Source organism: Saccopteryx bilineata, chromosome 4 (genome assembly GCF_036850765.1).
Source record: "Saccopteryx bilineata isolate mSacBil1 chromosome 4, mSacBil1_pri_phased_curated, whole genome shotgun sequence".
Taxonomy (NCBI): domain Eukaryota; kingdom Metazoa; phylum Chordata; class Mammalia; order Chiroptera; family Emballonuridae; genus Saccopteryx; species Saccopteryx bilineata.
In genome coordinates, this window is record NC_089493.1 from 106,075,357 (window position 1) to 106,095,645 (window position 20,289).

General features: G+C 43.8%; 1 protein-coding gene and 1 non-coding gene across 5 annotated transcripts in view; both read left to right on the forward strand.

Moving 5' to 3' along the window:
- Nucleotides 1-10,656, forward strand: part of NPAS3 (neuronal PAS domain protein 3) — a 947,754-nt gene extending 937,098 nt beyond the window's left edge. For 3 of the 4 annotated variants that reach the window (XM_066277694.1, XM_066277693.1, XM_066277691.1), the window contains 3 exons: nucleotides 843-990; nucleotides 4,352-4,476; nucleotides 6,371-10,656. In XM_066277694.1, coding sequence (XP_066133791.1) covers nucleotides 843-990; nucleotides 4,352-4,476; nucleotides 6,371-7,704 — 1,607 coding nt within the window. In that variant the 3' untranslated portion in view covers nucleotides 7,705-10,656. The remainder of the gene's footprint in view (nucleotides 1-842; nucleotides 991-4,351; nucleotides 4,477-6,370) is intronic. The other variant, XM_066277692.1, reaches the window with a different exon arrangement.
- A 7,199-nt stretch (nucleotides 10,657-17,855) lies between these two features.
- TRNAR-GCG (transfer RNA arginine (anticodon GCG)) lies at nucleotides 17,856-17,931 on the forward strand. Its single transcript has one exon. It is a non-coding gene; the product is annotated as a tRNA-Arg (tRNA).
- The last annotated feature ends 2,358 nt before the right edge of the window (nucleotides 17,932-20,289 follow it).

Genomic DNA, 20,289 nt, shown 5'->3' on the forward strand with positions numbered 1-20,289 from the left:
AAATCAAATCAATTTCGACTTGGCAAGATTTTGGTTAAAGTATCATTTTTAACATCTGCATTTTAAAGCTCATTTCCCGTGGGTATTTAATGGTACCGTTTCGCATTACTGATTGTTTTTACTTGCTTCTTCATTTTGGGCCATATTTCAGTCTGTGTGAAGCTGTCACTCTGTTTGGCTCCAGCCAAGTCAATTCTGTGCCTCCCTTAGGCCAGTGTTTTCCTCTGACTTGGTTGTGAAATTTATTTCATTCCAACATTCCATAAAGCTGCACCAGAATTTCCCCTGACTGACCAGTGTAAATTCAGTTCAAACGTGGACTGTAATTTCTGTTACACAAGATCAAAGGGAACAGATGCATAAGGACGCTGGTTGGTGTCGCTCTCACTGAGGTGAACGATCAAAGACGGGGGAAACGAGTCTTCGGAGCCACTCAAATATCCAGAATCTCAAAGACCTACCTCGAAGCTATGAATAAATCCCTATGCATTTGCCTTCGTTACCATCTGATGTAAACCCATTGACAATATCCACACCGCATTAGGTGTTCTGTGAGCCAAAAAGATTTCTAGTCCTTTTAGTCTTCTTTTTCACACCACAGCTGGCCAGAACGAACAAAGTCTTGCTGCGAACGCTAGTCACCCTCACTGGGGAGATGCTGCTCCACTGAATTGTTGATGTTATTTGTTCTACTAATGACATTCTACATGAAGCATACAGAGGGACATCCTGGCTTGGTGCAGGACCTCCCCTTTCTAAGCTTGAGGATTTGCAGACACAATAATCATCTGGTCCTACTCTTAATATGCAGTGCCTTCTATTTTGTTTTATTTTACCCCCAGTGCTGAATAAGGGCCAGTGTGTGACGAAGTACTACCGCTGGATGCAGAAGAACGGGGGCTACATCTGGATCCAGTCTAGCGCCACCATTGCTATTAACGCCAAGAATGCAAATGAGAAGAACATCATCTGGGTGAATTACCTTCTCAGGTATGTTTTCTAATTCTTTTCCACTTCTATCTCAGTTATAAAATAGGCAGCCCAGTGATGAATAAATGACAGGCTGTATTATCTTTCAACAGTATCTGGTGTGGAATTATGTGGAAATTCTGCTTTTCTTTCCACAAGATTCAAAGAAATGTGAAAAGATGAAAGCTATGTTGGAAGGGACTTCCAGGCAGGTTCACAACGTTTTCAATAATTCTTGGTCTGTCAACATTAGGGCAGCTGTGCAGAAGTTGCTTTGGTTTCCCTCAAATACTCAGACCATAAAAGGAATACAGACTTTTGCCTAAAGCAGAATCCTTCAAAAGCATCTCCTCCCTGCCACGCGCACACATACATACTCTGGTCCTTGAGAAAACTAAGCAAAAGGGGATGAAAAGGAAGTGGCAGGGTACATTATACTTCTCCTGTATTGCATCCCTTTGAAGCCCTCAGCAGATTACATAGGGTTTGATTCCCTAGGCATTGAAGTTTGGGTAAGCAAAGTGACTTGCTTTGCTAGAATCAAGATAATATCAGTATAAAAAATGAAGGCAATCTTCTTTTTTGCCTGCTCTGTGATCTCAAGCAAGTTTTACAGCTATTTTAATGCACCCTTGAATTTACATCCATGAAAGTGGCCAAGCTCAATAGCTACCTAAATTCTAGTGTGCAATAGCATTTCTCAGTCCTTCCTTCTATCTGCCTGTGGATTCAGCCTAGCAAAAGAGTAACCAAGACCCAAGCTGGGTGGTCTGCATTTGCGGGGCAAGCTTTCTGGGAGGTTCTCCACTGATCCTGTCCTGCAGCTATCTGAATGTTCAGCCTGGCTCCCTCCTACCACTCTCATTCTAGCATGTGGCTTCTCTTGGCCTGCAGCCACCAAGCAGGGCCCCCACATGGTCTGAGTAGGAAAACTTCAAATCAGCCTTATGAATGGAAGTTGTTGCCCTTTGGCTGATAATCAAGATAGGGAGTACTTGATTCCCATTTTTCTTTGAGACAGCCAAATGGAGCTGAGACGCTGACAACCATGGCTCATCAGCACACTGACCCTTCAAAGTGTGTTCATGCACCTTGGTGATGACTTGAAGGCATGACTGTGCTTGCTACCAATAGCATATCAATCAGACACTAATGATTATTGCTCTAGAGAGGGCTTTAATGGGCACCACTTAAAAGAGTCTTTATTTATCTACTTTCTTTTCCCTTTTCTGACCTCTTCCCTTTACATTAATTCTCTCTAAAGGTATGTGTATTTAATGTGGATTTCTCCAAGGCCTGATTTTCATGCAATCATGTGTTTGTGACATCAAGAAATCCCTTTACATAGAGGTTATGGAACAGTGTCAATATGTCATGCAGAAGGTTATAAAAACTTACATGCCAAAGAGAAAATAGAATAAGGTACTAAGGCATTGACAATCTTTTGCTAGGCAAAAATGGAATTGTGCCAAGGAGACCCATTATTATTGAGAATTAGACATAAGTAATGAACCCCATAGGTGAGAAGATGTCTATCTCCCGTGCTGATGTGCACTAGCATACTAAAACAACCCATATGGTTGTTACTCCCATGCAAGGAGATTTCTTCTGATTTGGATCTTTCTTACTACACCATCAGCCTTGTGTCTTTCTACTCCACCTCCACATGAGAAGGGTTAAGGAGTGGTCAGGTCCATGCAACTTTGGATCAACACGATTAGTTTAGCCTAGGACCATGTATACAGCTCATGAGTGTTTGGTGAGTCTAGTCCATCTAATTACATATGAAGAGAAAGGAATCAGTTTGGGCACCAAAGACAAGTCTTCCAGCTCAAGAGCCTCAATCTCAGACATGCCAGATGTGTTTCAGCTAACCTAAAAACTCACCCTGAGTTCAGTAATAAAGGACTGTAAGTTGGATGACAAGTGACTTGTGAAGGACCTCCATGACATCTGGACCAAGAACACTAATATAGATGGTCTTTAGCAGAAGAAAGCCCACCAAGTGGTAACTCGGTATCACAAGGAACTGGCCTTGCAAATAGCAACGTCTGAACTTTGTTTTTCTTTCCCACATTCTTGTCCATTGTTCTTTCCTGAGCAGTGTTATCATGCTTCCTCTTCCTGCTTAGAATCCCTCACTTCTAAGCACCCGGGCTTGTCCTTCTCCATTGGGAAATTATTATTTCCCAGTCTTCTTCTCATTCCCACACAATGCTTGGTGGAATTACAGACTCGGAGTATTCAGACTGTATTAGAGCTAAGACTACCTTCTCACCGTTAGTCTCATCTGATTATAGAGAAAGCTCTGCTGCTAAAGCTAATTCATATTAAGGAGTAAATGCCTAATAATGCATCATAGTGAATTAGCCCTCCCAGGGGCATTTGCGTTTTAGTTACTGAAACAGGGACTCTTTAATATAAGAATCTCTCTAGAAATTAGCAAATCAGTCAGTAGTTATCTCTTATAAGTCTCTAGTTGGCTAACCATTATGGAAGGACAGAAGAGGCATCTTTCATTTTGAGGCAAGAGACTTCCCTTGTGGCTTCGAATTATAGTAGTCTAACTGTTCATACCTTGGGCCAGCCCTGGAGTGGCGTTTTTGAAGACAGCTAACTCAGTGACCGAATACTCTCTTTTCCAGAGGAAGCGTGTTTCTGAGTTAAAGATAGAACAGAAATTAAACACATTTGTGTAAGTGGGGTTAGATCCATTCTGGTAGGGCCTCCTTCACACTGGGACTCTCCCCACAGCAATCAGATTTCCAGCTAACAAGCTACAGGTGTACACCACACGAGCAGATGAAAATGTGATTGTAATGGGTGTGTTGACAGTTCAGTAGCCATAATCCATAAATCCCAAGGTGCACCTGTGCATCTGTCAGGTCTTCAGTTCTCAGGGCTCTGTCCCCACCTCCCACAGCTTTGGAGCCATCTGAACAACTGAGAAGCTCCATCAAGGAGGCAAGATGAGGAGACTGAGGCAATGGACTCATTAGAAGATAGGGCACCCCAGGAGGTGAGAGAGTGAATTGTTGAGAGTACTTCTCATCCTCCCTTCCCCCTAGGTGTTACACTGGGAAGAATGTCAAGCAGCACAGTTCCCTGGCCCTAGTGGTACCTGATTATTTAACAGCTTTGTAGTGGTTTTCAGGCAGCATTTGGATATTCAATCATTGTAGCAGGGTGCACCTGTACCCCAGCACATGCAATCCAAGCTTCTGTAAAAGTTTCATGATGAACTGAGAGGTGAATTCACATTTAGTCTTTTAAACTCTACAAACCCCAAAAGTTTGGGGCAAGGAAGTGGGAAGAAGATGATCAAAAGCAAACCATACAGAATGGATGTCAGCACTCCTGACAGATGCCTCCCTCTCCACAGTAATCCTGAGTACAAGGACACACCCATGGACATTGCTCAGCTCCCCCACCTGCCGGAGAAAACTTCAGAATCCTCGGAGACATCTGACTCAGAATCAGACTCTAAAGACACCTCAGGTATTACAGGTATTACTACTTCTCCATGTTCTGCAGTTATGGCTTGTCCTTCCAAACATGACGGGTGGGTCACAGGCAAAGGGCCACCAGCAGAGCACAGCAAATGGTCAGATTTTAAGAAATATATGTCTCAGCCTGACCTGTGGTGGCGCAGTGGATAAAGCGTCGACCTGGAAATGCTGAGGTCACCGGTTCGAAACCCTGGGCTTGCCTGGTCAAGGCACATATGGGAGTTGATGCTTCCAGCTCCTCCCCCCTTCTCTCTCTCTGTCTCTCTCCTCTCTAAAAATGAATAAATAAAATAAAAAAAAAAGAAATATATGTCTCATCAAGTTATCACTGAGTCTCTCTCTACACACGTACACATGCATATATGTACTACACTTGTATACCACCACATACATATGAATACACATATGTATATTATATACTTGTAATACTTACATGTATATGGTGGTGTATAAATATATACATGTATTTATGTGTATAAATATATATGTATGTTGTGATATATGGGTATGTTGTAGTATATAAATGTATGAACACAAATATACTTCATATCAGCTATCCACTGGCTTCTGAGAAGGGGCCCTGCCTAACCCCCATGTTAGCTCTGGCCTCTACCAGAAAAGCAGATAGCAGGGCCATCTCTGATATTCCAAGCAGACTCTGACTTTGCGCCCCAGGTGTTCACATCCTCACCAAGCTGGACTTGACCCTCTCAAGTGGGCTCCTTAGTGCCATCGATAAATGACTCAAGGTGCTGGACTGTTACTCATTTTCTGAATCTATGTAGAACAAATCCATGCTTTTCCATTTCTAGTTATTTTGGGAAGTAGAGGTTCTGAGTTCATTGGAGCACAGGAAAGTTAATATAAATATTTACTTTTCCTCCAATCCCCAACCTTCTTCACAGACACACGGAGAACCAGGGAGCACAGAACTCTCAGAATTCACAGCTGCAAAAAATCCTGGCTCTCCTCACCCAACCTCTTCCGCCACAGAAAGGAAGGCCAGAGTAGTTACTTGATCTATCCAAGGTTATAATCCAGGCTGCCACCCAAGAGCATCACAGCAGAGCCATAAACCCAGCTTCATTCCCAAGTCTTCTGAGGTTATAGCACTGGGAAAATCTATTCTCCCTAAAACGTGTTGGATGACTAGGGTTTTGGTCACCACTCCCCATCCTTAGGGCACTCGCTCTCCAGGTTAGTAAACACACCCCTCCACTGCAGGCACAGCCTCCAGAGAGCCCAAGGAGGTGAGCAGCACTTACAGAGGATCTGACTGTGGGCAGGAGTGATAGAAGACAGCCTCTGCTCCTCATTTATACAGTGAACAAAAAAGATAAAAATTGCCTGCCCCATGGAATTTATATTCTAGTGGGAAAAGACAGATGTTAATAAAAATAAGTAAAACATACAGTAGTAAATGCTACAGAGAAAAATAACTTTAGGAACAGAGTGTGATTTTCACTGAACAGTGCCCAGTGGAAGGTGCACACCACTGTTCTTCTGTGTTACTAACACCTTACTGCAGGCTGTTTACTCTGACTCCAGGAGTGGTTTTGCAGGCCTGCTCAAACGTTTATGCGCCTATGAATCACCTGGGGATCTTATTTAAACACAGAATCTGAATCAGTAGATCTAGTGAAAGCCTGGTATTCTGCATTTGTAACAAGCGTCCAGTCATGCGAGTGCTGCTGGCCCATGGGCCACACTTTGAGTAAATGTCTAGGTAATCTAGGCCCTTAAGAAATCAAGGTGGTGGAGAAGCTCAGGACAGGGCAAGACATCTCCTCTACAACCCCTCAGCTGGTGCAAGATGGCTCTTCCCCTGCTAATGTGGGTCTCCTTTGTTTCCTTTCTCATCCCACCATCCCCTGGCCACCCGCTGCACACAGAGGACAATGAGAACTCCAAGTCCGATGAGAAGGGGAACCAGTCTGAGAACAGCGAAGACCCAGAGCCCGACCGGAAAAAATCGGGCAACACGTGCGACCAGGACATGAACTGCAACGACCAAGGCCACAGCTCCAGCAATCCTGACAGCCGCGACAGCGACGACAGCTTCGAGCACTCAGACTTTGAGAACCCCAAGGCGGGCGATGACGGCTTCGGTGCCCTAGGCCCAATGCAGATCAAAGTGGAGCGCTACGTGGAGAGCGAGTCGGACCTGCGGCTGCAGAACTGCGAGTCACTCACATCGGACAGCGCCAAGGACTCGGACAGCGCGGGCGAGGCGGGCGCACAGGCCTCGGGCCGGCACCAGAAGCGCAAGAAGAGGCGGAAACGGCAGAAGGGCGGCAGCGCCAGCCGCAGGCGCCTGTCCAGCACATCCAGCCCCGGGGGCCTGGACGCCGGCCTGGTGGAGCCGCCGCGACTGCTGTCCTCCCCCAACAGTGCCTCGGTGCTCAAGATCAAGACGGAGATCTCGGAACCCATCAACTTCGACAACGACAGCAGCATCTGGAACTACCCGCCCAACCGGGAGATCTCCAGGAACGAGTCCCCCTACAGCATGACCAAGCCCCCCAGCTCCGAGCACTTCCCGTCCCCGCAGGGCAGCGGGGGCGGCGGGGGACTGCACGTGGCCATCCCCGACTCGGTCCTCACCCCGCCTGGCGCCGATGGCGCAGCCACCCGCAAGACTCAGTTCAGCGCCTCAGCCACTGCGGCCTTGGCCCCCGTCACCTCCGACCCTCTGTCACCCCCGCTCTCGGCGTCCCCGCGGGACAAACACCCCGGGGGCGGCGGCGGCGGCGCCCCCAGCGCATCTAACTCCTTGCTGTACACTGGGGAGCTGGAGGCGCTGCAGAGGTTGCAGGCAGGCAACGTCGTGCTCCCCCTGGTGCACAGGGTGACCGGGACCCTGGCGGCCACCAGCACGGCCGCGCAAAGGGTCTACACCACGGGCACCATCCGCTACGCGCCCGCCGAGGTGACCCTGGCCATGCAGGGCAACCTGCTGCCCAACGCGCACGCTGTTAACTTCGTGGACGTTAACAGCCCCGGCTTCGGCCTCGACCCCAAGACGCCCATGGAGATGCTCTACCACCACGTGCACCGGCTCAACATGTCCGGACCGTTCGGCGGCGCCGTGAGCGCCGCCAGCCTGACGCAGATGTCCGCCGGCAACGTGTTCACCACGGCCGAGGGCCTCTTCTCCACGCTGCCCTTCCCCGTCTACAGCAACGGCATCCACGCGGCACAGACTCTGGAGCGCAAGGACGACTGAGGCCGCCCGGGACGCGGTTCGCTCGGAGGCATCGTCGGCGTTTTTGTTCAGACCTTTAATTCTAGCACTTTGAATTTGAGCAGGTCAGCATCTTCTCTCGACACGACGGTCCCCTTCCCATCCCCTCTTTCTTTAACTTGACTTATTCTTTCCTGTAAAGATATGTTTATTTTTGGCCTACGGAGGGTCAGATGACCAGTTGCCTGCCATTTTGTCTTCTAAGATGTGTGTTGGGTTGTTTTGCTTTCCTTTGCATCTTTATTAAGATGTCTTTAATGTGTATATGCCTCTGCCATAGAATACTCAGTCTTGTGGTCAAGAGATTTCTCAAGTGACAACCATTGGGTTTTCTTCATAAAGATCTTGATATGATCAAGATTGAAAGAGACAAGCATAAACAATATGCCCTGTTTGACTAAGTCAAATGAAAGGGGGTGGTTTTAGTTTTTGTCCCTAATTCCTTTAAAAATAGGGGGATAGTATTTTAGAATTTTATGCAGAATTTAATTCTCTTTTTATGATTAAGATTTTAAGATTTTCTTACTTGCACATAAAAATAATTTGGTTCTTAAACTTAATTTCTGGCCTGTGACTAGAATGTTTTAAAAAAAACAGTTGGACTAAATGTTAATTACTGAAACATTAACTTAATTTCTAAAACCATGGTGCTATCATTTATTAATCTGTAATGTCTTCATACAAAATGCAGCTCCTCGGCTGGGTTTTGGGGGAAAAAAATGTGTTCTGTCCTGGTCTGGAGTCCATTGCTGCAGTCTCTCCTTGGTTAGTTAAGACAAAGCCCTCATTAACGTTTGCTGCAGGACTTAAAATTTTTTACCTCCCAACTAACAAACATAGACTCACATTAAATTTAAAGGGTCAGTAAAGCCCTTTTTGAAGGGGCTTTTGGAAAACTTAATCGAACTGATTTGAGGAGCAGTTTAGGTACATCCTGCCTTTTGTTGAGCCCCCCCCCCCCTTTTCTCAGTCTAACTGAGGCTAATGTTTGCAACTTCAGTAACACTTTGGAGTAAAAGAAGGAGAAATATTTAACTTTTTATTTTTTTTCATTTCTTGCTAAAAAAAAAAGAAGGTTGTATTCTGGGGGACTGATTTGCTTTGATGGAGTTTTTTCCCTTTGGTTCTCTTATTTCTAGGTTGGAACCAATACAGTTTAAAACAAAATAATGGGTTAATAAGCTTCAAACAAATAACTGCAACTAAAAACTGCACATTAAGTACAAAAAAAAAAAATGAAAAAGAAAAAGAAAAAAATATCCTATTTTGTCTTTGTTGCCAGAAATCAGTGTAGTGTCAAACACTCCAAATGACTGTCAAGTATGAATTCTTCCGCTCCACTTTTGGCAGCTGTTTGTTAAGGCATCTAATAACAGATGTGAGAACTGTAATGTGTGCAATGTGTACGTGTCCTTGGCTGTCGTCCATTGCAGTTTCAATGTGTGTTTCTATATGCAGTATATACTAAGCTAATGTAGTTGTTTTGTCCTTTGTCTTCTCTGTGCTCTATCTCTAGTCCGGAGTGGTCCAGTCCCATTCCTGCAGTCCTAGTGAATCAGTGATTCTTGGGGGTTAGTGATTTTTGTATGGTGGCCTTCCTCTGTAATGTCACCCCTATGCTGCTTCTACTGTCTGTGAACCTTCCGTTTCACTTTTTAAAATTCCTGCTGTTGCTTTGCTGGTGTATATTCCCCAGACCTCTCCTTTCTTTCCCTCCCCCTTTCCTCTCCCCTTTTCCTTCCTCATCTTTCCTTCCCACTTCTCTGAAATCTTTTTCATTCTCAGAGATAAAAAGACTCTTAACTAGCTCAAGGTTAATGGAGCCATTTTCCCACATGGAATTCTGGGTATGACTCTTTCTTCTGGAGTGCAACTCAAAACACTGAAGAATAATGTTCAGATATGTTAAATAAATTGATGCCATATAGCCTCAGTTGTTAACATTCCCAGAGTCCCTTGTGCTCTACCTATAAGCAGTGGGTGCTTTTCTTTGGTTTCCTTCCAGGTTGGCTGATGGAGCAATATATAAAGCAATTACCAGTGAGACAGAAAATTATTTAAAAGGTCAAATGACATTTTTTGAAAACAGAAGGGGAGGGTATAATGGAATATAGAACTGTCATATATATTTGTTTATGCGTGCAATGCTACTATAGTAACTCAGCTGTCCTTTGAATATCACTGTGTTGAGTGGATTCCTCTAGGACCTTTAATTCCATGAGTTGGGCCAAACCACTGTGGAATAATGATAAAATGAAGTTAAATGCCACAGGTTTTAAAGGTAAGCTTAGTTGAAGGATTTAATAGATTTAGAAGGTGAAGAAGGCTAATCACGAAATTTAAAGATTAATTTTGGAAGCTCTACTCTAGCTATCGAACAATCAAAGGAATGCACCTATCAGCTACAAGGAACAGCTAAATAGCTGTTTTTCTTTTCTTTTATAAATGTTTCTGTGTTGTGTCAAAATGATTTCTGGTGATTTAAACTAACAGATAATCACAGCTGCTGTCTAAATCCATAGTGTTAAAATTACAAAATGAAAAAAAAAAAACTTCATTACCTGTGAAGACTGTGTCTGTGTTTTTAACTATTTCTTGTACAAATATATGAAACTTTTATGAGGAGACTGGTGCCAAGTAGCTGAATAATGGGGAAAGGGATATTCTGTTCGTAAAAATCTTAGCAGTGTTACCAACTCTACAACATATATCTATATAAAAATTAAAACGTTACAAAGCGACAGCTATGGTACATTTGTTTTGTGTGAAGCTAACCGGACCTAACTTCCTGAGTGCCTGGCTTATTTTGAAACATTTTTTTTTCATTGACCATTGATAATGCTGCAAATCAGAAATGTACATACTTCATTTACAACAGGGTTCTTTTTATACTTTTGTAGATTCTCATACATGTCACATACATGGTTGTCTTTATGTAACTTAATTTTTTTCATCCGCAGGTGCCATTTTCATAATAAACTTCTCTTGGATTTGTTACTATCTGGCATCATTTCTTTCACATGGAACCATCCTAACTAATGAATGCTAGTAGTATTTGTTTAAGCAGGTACCTTGGTCATTATTCTCAATTAAAAACAAACAAAAAGTAAAAAATAAATAAATAAAAAAGTTGCATCCATATTTTTGCTAGTTTTGGAAAAAAAAATGCATAGCTTGTGTACTGATGAGGCTGACAAGGCACAGATTAAGATGCTAATCCAAATACTACGCCAAACTTGCAACCATCCTAAATTTTCAGCTTCCCCAATTCATTGTCATACTGAGCATTACAGTGCACATTATCAAAGCTGAACAATGGGCCTGCAACATTAACCACTATGGGAAGTGTGCATTTTTTTATTAATGCACAGTAAAGGATGACAGTTTTCATACATTAATCATTTAAAATGCACTTGATATTTTCATTTATATAAACTATAATGTATAACCAACTATTCCATTGCTTATATCTTCTCTTTATACTTAATATGTATTTTCTTTCTGCAGACAAGCCAAGTAAGTCATGGTTGTGTTGTGTGATTGGTTAGTTCAGCATGAAGCCTGTCCTGTTTAAGACAAGTCAGTCGGTTCCCTCAAAAGAACGAAAGAAACCAGCAGCCCTGTCTCAGAGTGAAGGCTGTCGATGGGGCACCTGTGAGTCTGAGCTGTCCAGAAAATGAAGAGACATGAACAAGTTAAGCTGAAAGAAAGGGCAAATACTTCTGTCCAAGAGCTACCAACTATAGTAAATCTTATTCCCTAGTCAGTGACACTTGCCAAGGGTACTTTTTATTAATGGACGGTTGATTCAGATGGGTGGGTATGAAAATGCATTTATGGTTGCAGGCCCCTAGATTTCTCTTCATGGATCCTTGACATAAGCACTTCAAAATGAGAACTAGGGAGACAGTGATTGAGAACATATTACTGGGTCCTCCCAACTACTTTTCCAAAATTTGTCATTCCCTCTTGTTCTTGAGAAGAATATAGTATAACAAGATTTAGAAGCAAAACAATTTCTGAAGTTAGAAATGCAGTCCTGAACAGATGACAGAGTCCAGATTAGCCAAGGCACTGCTCTAGGCACCACTGCAGCTGGCTTCTGGTGGAGACCTCCAGAGTTGTGCAGAGTGGAGGCTCTACAAAGGTCAAGGGGCAATTGTATGAGTGTGGGATTAGACTGCACCTTGCTGGCTGAATGATAATGTTGATCAGCCCACTGATTGTCAACCACAGGCCCATGGACCAGTGTTGGTCCATCAGAAATTTTATGCTGGTTTGCAAAAATGTTAACCACTTGATGTTATATAAAATTATAGAGTTTATCATCATTGAGTCCATAATCTTCATACAACATCAGGTGGTTAACTCTTTCAGGAACCGGCACAGGTCCGTGAACCGGCAGTTGAAAACCCTGGGTCAGTGATAACATTCCTCTTCAGCCTTCTGATCTACATGTGGGACAGTGGAGGTTGGAGGAAAGCCAGACACAGCACTGGGTGAATTGAAACCCTCACAGTCTTCGGAGCTTCTGCAGTTAGCAGTGGTATAAATCCCGGATTTTTACCCAAGGTCAAGCCTCCCTTAACATAGACAAGTTCCTGGCCTTTATTTGTTTACACTGATGCTAACAGATGTCACTAATGGACTAAAGTACATCTCTCAACCAGAAAGATGTTCTGAGCTCAGACCCACTGACAATTGTGAAGCCCTGGGCACTGCTGCAGCCCGAGGCGAGCAGTCAGGCCGGCTCTGAGCTCCCCAAGGGACTGGACCTCTCCCCTGCCAGGCTGGCAGTGAGTCACCTTGTCAAGGCTCCAGTTTGTAGGTGAGGGAGAAAAGGGATCACTGGCCAACTCTGTGCATTTTCTCCTTCCCAGTTGATACTCATACTTGTTTATTTGGCAAAGAGGAACAAGAAAAGAATAAAGCAGTAGGCAGAACAAGAGGGGAGATATGCACTCAGTAGAACATAAAGAAAGTGGTTTGAGTTCTTGTGGACTATAATTCTTACTCATCTTTGCCCACTCCTAGAGAAAGCCGATTGATGTTAAGCTTATTTAAAATAATTGAAAATCAATTTGGCCCATGCATTGCATAAAAGTAAGAGATAATGTATATCATCAAGCCCAGAAGATAATCTGTTCAAGCCAAGATTATTATATAGGTTCAAAAACTAGAGAGGTCAAAGGACTTGGGGGAAAAGGAAGAATACCTTTGCCAATACTTCATATCATGTAGTAAGAAAAGATAACAACCAGCAGGCTTCAAACACAATTTTTCTGATGCTATGGTAAGTGAACACCCTAGCTGCTCCTGCTTTTCTGTGTCTCCTAGGAAACCACTTTAAGGAAGGAGGGCTGACCTGGTAAACTCCCCCTGGGCACAAATAATGGCTTGTTCATCTTTATGTCTTCCCATAGTGTCTAGCTCAATGATTTACAAATAGTCTTGGCTCAGTAAAGATCTGCTAAATACTGATGGATGAGGACATACAAAAAATGAAAATGAAACATGACTTGTCCAGAAGCAAAGATTCCACTAGAAATGTTCATGTGGTGTGGCAGCATAACTTGAGTTCCCATCAAGAAAGGAATAGAAAAATGGATAAAGCTGCAAGTTTATTTATTCCTGCCTTCTCAGGTAGTCCATATGGCTGACAAAGAGTCGATAAATGTTGGCTGGATGATGTCTGTGTGTGTCCACAATACTCTAATCTGTACACAGCAATAAATTAAATTAAATACAGGTAAAGCAAATACAGAAAAGAGGAAGAGGAAAGAGCCCAAGCACTTGATAACTTAGTAAACTTCAACATCTTATCCCATGGACAGCTAAGCAAATGGATCTTAGAGTCACAAGTAAGTACCATTTAATAGTGTATCTTCACTGATGAGCACTGAGATCTTTAAATTCAGTTGTCATCCAGAGAATCTCAGCAGATGAAAAGGACCCTCTCATGTAGAAATCACATCTAATTTCTTGTAGTGAGGGTCTGTTCTAGCCCACTATAGGACAGTAATAATTTCTAGAGGGTGTTAACCCTTTGAGTAATGAGTTTTGTTAAGCCTTTGAGTGAAGATGTACATGAACATTTGTATCACTCAAAGGGTTAAGCTGAATCTTACTTCCAGAATTAAATGGACTAAGTCTAAATTCTCTTTCATCCAAGTGGCCTTCAAATGTGTGAAAATGAATATAAGAGTTTCAATACAGGCTAATTGTCACCTGTTCTTTTAATTGTTTCTCCAGTAGTATTGTGGCAGCTTCCCTCACCATTCTAGTTCCTCTCATCTAGGCACACCAGGATTTGTACAGGCCCCTGTACTGATTCTCCAGGACTGCCTTGTTATCACAAACTAGGTGGCTTGAAACAACAGAAATTTATTCTCTCAGAGTTCTGGAGACTAGAAGTCTGAATTAAAGGTGCAAGCAAGAATGGTTCCTTTGAAAAGTCCCTAGGAAACAGTTGGCTCCACTCTTCTCTCCTAACTTCTGATGGTTACCAGCCATTCTTGGCACCCCTTGACTTGTAAATACATCACCCCAATTTTTTCCTCCATCATCACATAAACATCTCTCTGTGAGTCTGTGTCTTCACATAGAGTTCTCCCCACTGTGTGTGTGTCTCTCCTCTTCTAATAAGAACACTAGGCATATTGGATTAAGGGCCCACCCTACTCTAGTATGACCTCCACTAAGTACATTTACAAGACCCTATCATGAGAAGGAAATGGAATTAAGTTCACATGCTGAGGTAAGGGGCATTAGGACTTCCTTTTTGGAAGACACAATTCAACCTATACCAGAGGTTGGGAACCTATGGCTCACAAGCCAGATGTGGCTCTTTTGATGGCTACATCTGGCTCACAGACAAATCTTTAATAAAAATAATAATAACGTTAAAAATATAAAACATTCTCATATATTACAATCCATTCATTTCTTACCGCTCATGTTCATGGTTGTGGGTGGCTGGAGCCAATCACAGCTGTCCTCCAGGACAACACCAAATTTTTATTGGATAATGCGTAAGGTACATGGGTCTTTGTATAGCTCTCACGGAATTACATTTTAAAATATGTGGCGTTCATGGCTCTCTCAGCCAGAAAGTTTCCCGACCCCTGACCTATACCATCCCTTATTAAAATATGCCACCTTGGACCAATTACAGCTCCAGATGTAATTTGGTGTCTGCATGGGCTTGACATCCCATTGTATCTCTTGCTCAAGACTCTCAACTCTTAATCAGAACAGCCTGAGTCCTCAGTCACTTCTTAGCAGTCAGGTCAAATTTCTATGTCATCTTGAACTTCTAGTCAAACAGAATACCTTGGTGTTAAGGTTGGTCTCTCACCCCCCACAGCCCTCAGGCAATGCTAGCATGTGCTTAAGTGACAAGCAATTTAAAGAAAAAAGTTCACTGGTTCACTAGGCATGGAAGGTGAGCAAGAACTTGTTCCTGTGATACACATATCTCATTCCCATTGTACTTTACATGCCCTCTGAGGCTTCTGCACCCAGCTCCCTGGAGAGGTGACATCTAGCTCCAGTATTTATGGAAGCCAGGGGTGCAGGTACATCCACACAAACACTCCCAAAAGCCTACTCCTTTGTGAGTAAACTGAAGCAGGGAAATAGGACATTGAAAGAACTAGAGGGAGAAACTATTGTATCAGTCACTTTACAGGAGCAAAGCTGGGTAAGAGGTGCTATGGCTCCTGCTATGTTCATGTAAAATCATTCCAAGCTCAGGGAAGAATCATGAGCCAAACACTTCAATTTGCTGAAATTGGGCAGCCTCATTTGTCTCTTTTATGGATAAAAAAATCAAACAGATTAGTGTAAGATTGTCTTGTAGTTTTCGGGGACAAAACAGTTGTTTTTCATTCTTCTGTTCATCATTCTTTATTTAGCAGTCATGAAATATACTAATAGGAATGACCCAGACAATGTTCCTATGTTGAAAGGATTTTTCTAGAAAAAGAAAATTAATTTCAGTTAAAAAAAATAATATATGTAAACTACTGAAGCTACTTCAATGGGGAAAAGGAAGCAGAGGGTAAGGAGGTAGCTCTTGCTGGTACTGAAGAAGTTCTCAGATTTATAGCGGAAGTGTCAGACACAGGATGTAATATCCATGTGACCCCCCACCTCCTCCAAACAAAACCATTATACCCTTGATGAATTATTGACTTTAGAGTTTTATCTGTTCCATGAATAATCACAGACTTGAGAGTCTCAGGGCATAGTTCATAAACAAATAATTATATCACAATGATAATTTTTCAGGAATTACAACATCAATCATGGCCATGTTATTATCAAGTACACTTTCTGGTTGCTCTATTCATCAAGTCATCCTCCTTCCCCACCCTTCCACACCACACAAGTGAAGCTCATCACCAGATTGCCTCTTATTTACACATCACTCAAAGCAGGACAGAGCAGACACACACAAAACGGGCCAACCCAGCATTTATGAGAGATGAGTTTTCATTAAGAAACTCCAAATTAAATGCATTGAGAAAGATAAGGGGGAGAGAATTAATTATTCCAGACTCCCCCCAAAAAGCATGGTTGAAAAGATCTTATTCCAAAGATAAAAACAGAGGGAAGGTTTATCTTATCATAGGCAGTACTAATAAAGAAAAAGGAGTTAGTCTTCCAAAGCCAAGGAAATAGCAGCAATACATGCCACTTTTTATTTTTTTTTATTTTATTTAAGTGAGATGCAGGGAGGCAGACAGATAGACTCTTGCATGTGCCCTGACTAGGATCCACTTGGCAAGCCCCTTAAGGAGCAATGCTTAACCCATCTGGGGCCACTGTTCCATTGCTTAGCAACTAAGCTATTTTAGCACCTAAGGCAAGGCCATGGAGCCATCCTCGGAACCTGGAGCCAACCTGCTCGAACCATTCAAGCCATGGCTGTGGGAGGAAAAGGGGGGAGGGGTGGAGAAGCAGATGTTTGCTTCTCCTGTGTGCCCTGACCAGGAATTGAACCTAGGACTTCCATATGCCAAGCCAATGCTCTACTACTGAGCCAACTGGCCAGGACCACGTGCCACTTTTTAGAAAAATAATGATGCCATGGGTGCTTAAAGTTTGGCCCTGTTCTACAGCCTCCTCCTTCAGGTGGAAGAGGCGAGTGAGGGTAGATCCAGAATATAGGGAGGGTATATACACTTACCCAAATCTTCATACAAATCCATAATAGAGCAGCCCAGGACTTCCAGGTCGGATCTAAACCACTTTACCATGACTATTACAGAAAGTTAACAATTTCAGACACGATGATAGGACAAAAAGCACCTCAGTCAAACTTCTGTATTTTGTTGTTTAACATCACTTATGGTCAAAGGCTTACTCCCTCGATAATATGTTCAGCTCACAATTCAAAAGAAAAATAACTAGCAAAGCGACAGAGAAAGTGCCCTCTTCAGATAAAAGGTTGGATGATAGAAGTAATACCAACCTTTTAGTGGTGCTTACCATTAACTCTTTGTGCAAGAGAACTTTTTCATTGGCCCCTATTTGTAACTGGCAAGCTATGCAGGCAAACCAATATAATTCAAAATGACCATGAGGGAGAACATTCAAACTCCTGGAAAGGAGATATCAACCCAAACATCTGAGAAATGCAACCCTCCAGTAGCACCTCACTCTTGAGAACAGCCCTCGGGTACATACAGCCTGAGCTAAGATTAGATTGTCTTCTCCTCGGCATCAAAATGTGTCTAGAAAAAGGTAGCGCCTGACCTGTGGTGGCGCAGTGGATAAAGTGTCGACCTGGAAATACTGAGGTCGCCGGTTCGAAACCCTGGGCTTGCCTGGTCAAGGCACATATGGGAGTTGATGCTTCCAGCTCCTCCCCCTTCTCTCTCTCTCTCTCTCTTTCTCTCTCTCTCTCCTCTCTAAATGAATAAATAAAAAAAAAAATTAAAAAAAAAAAAAGAAAAAAAGAAAAAGGTAGGGCTGGTGCCTAGCAATGAGCGCCACAGGTAGGGGAGGCAATGCTATGCTGACGTGGGTTGGGGGGTGGCTGGACACAGCCTGATCAGCGCCAAACCCCACCATCAAACCAGCTGCATGGCAACTTGAAGTTTTGCGGTTTCAAAGACCTGGTGTGGGCCCTGACCGGTTGGCTCAGCGGTAGAGCGTCGGCCTGCGGTGCGGGGAACCTGGGTTCGATTCCCGGCCAGGGCACATAGGAGAAGTGCCCATTTGCTTCTCCACCCACCCCCCCTTCCTCTCTGTCTCTCTCTTCCCCTCCCGCAGCCAAGGCTCCATTGGAGCAAAGATGGCCCGGGCGCTGGGGATGGCTCCTTGGCCTCTGCCCCAGGCGCTAGAGTGGCTCTGGTCACGGCAGAGCAACGCCCCGGAGGGGCAGAGCATCGCCCCCTGGTGGGCAGAGCGTCGCCCCCTGGTGGGCGTGCCGGGTGGATGCCGGTCGGGCGCATGCGGGAGTCTGTCTGACTGTCTCTCCCCGTTTCCAGCTTCAGAAAAATACAAAAAAAAAAACCCAAAAAAAAAAACCTGGTGTGAAGCATCGTCTGCCTTCTCTCCTACTCTCATTTAAAACTCTTTCAGTTTCTGAAGCAATCTTGACATGTAAACTAATTAAAAAGAGGGGGAGGGAACGGGGAGGAGAAAGGCAGAAACAGTCCCAGTCCACGGCCTTGTGTGACTTCCAAACATCCCTTCAAGGCATCTTTCTCCTGCGACGTGATGCTGTCTCCATAAGCAGGCCAATCTCCCCGTTCCTCCTCCTTTCCCAGATACACGGGCACCACCTCCGGGTGCTGCTTGCCCTCACATCAAGCACAGCTCCCCTGCTCCCAATTAGTCCTATCCCTGCCTCCCTCCCTCCTGCATCCTCGGGTGCTTTTCCCCTGGGGGGCACTGTCAGCTCCCTTGGCTACCCCCCTCCTTCTCACCACCCATCACCTCCTCTCCCCTGCCCCCAGCGCAAGGAGGCCCTCAAGCGGGCTAATCCACCAAAGATCCTTTGGGGAAATCTACCCTTTTTTAGAAAATTGTGGAGGGGCTGGTTATACATTCTCAACATCTTAACTTTGGATCACATTGTGTGATTCAAAAAGTGCACATAACCCTCTTGTGGAACCGCTAAGCGCTCTGCGTTGGACTCGTGTGAGCCCCTGTGCACCCCTCCCTGGGCGGACACCCTCCATCCAGGTCAGGTGGGGAATGGTGAGCAGGGGGGAGAAAGGGAGAAGAAATAAGGGAGCTCACATAAGCCTTCCGAGCAGCGTACACTGGCCAGAGTCCCCCTGGCACAGGCCACTTTTGCAGGTTCGCAATGATTCATCCAAGAGGTCCTGGTTCCGTTATGCCTGGGATTCACAACCCCGGCAGACACCTCTGCTCTGTGGTCCTGTGGAAAAATAAAAGACTTCTAATGATTAAGAGGATATTTTTCCAAAATATAAATTTAACTGCTGTTTCCTTAATAGCATTGCTCAGAATGAGGATGCTAGCAATTATTTTTCATTTTCAACACCTTAAATAAGTTAAAAGGAAGCCCATATTTCTCTAGTATTTACATCTGACTTCCCTACATGCTACACTGCATATTTACACAGAGTTGCCCAAGTTAGAGACATTTTCCAGACATTGATTAATCTATAATTCTTTGAAGTAAGGAACCATTATTATCTCCACTTTACAGATGTGGAAACTAAGACACAGAGGTTAATGACTTGCCCAGAGGTCAAGCCTCCAATCGATTGCAAAGTGGGTTTTAAACAGAAACTCCCCTTTCTGCTCTGAGGCTTAATTCAAGTCTGTTGTAGCTCATCTGCCCTGTTCACATCAGAGCTGCCTCCTCCGTCTGGACGCCTTTTAAATTTTGCCTGAAGGACCTTAATAGGCTTCTTACAAGCCCAGCACCTCTCTCGCCTCCCCTCAGCACATGCCCCCTTCCTATTCATGCATTTGCTCATAAATAAGAAATGACAATTTCTTTCTGGAGTAGTTTTCAATGGCTTTGAATCAACAAATGGTACAATTATTTTAACTTCTTATCATAAATACAATCCTTGAAGTTCTGTCTAAACCTAGAATCTTGTGTTTTGTTTAATTTCTATCAGCTGTCCTACAATTAATATGGTCACAGTCTACGCTAGCCAGGCCGGGAATATCAAGATGAGTGAAGTATCACGCCCTGCCCTGAAGTTGTTCACAAAGTTCAGAGGGAGACAAATGTATAAGTTAATCATTACAACAGTGTGACAAAGTGATATGGCTGACACATAGTCGGGGTAGGGGCACACTAAATGTTGGCAAGTGATTCACACTTTGAGGGCACAGAGGTCTCCTTGGAGGAGGTGAGCTCAAAGCAAGTCCTGAAAGAACCGTAGGAGTTAATCATGAGTGCTAGAGGAAGAGAGATTTCTGGAAGGCATAGGCGATATCATGGAGGCAGGAGAGAGCTTGAAAATAATTCAACATGTAGAATATGGCCCCACCTACACACCATATGTGTAGATATGAGTAGATGTCGGCTAACAAGTTATAAATGGGTTTAGCTGGAGCTTTGCTAGC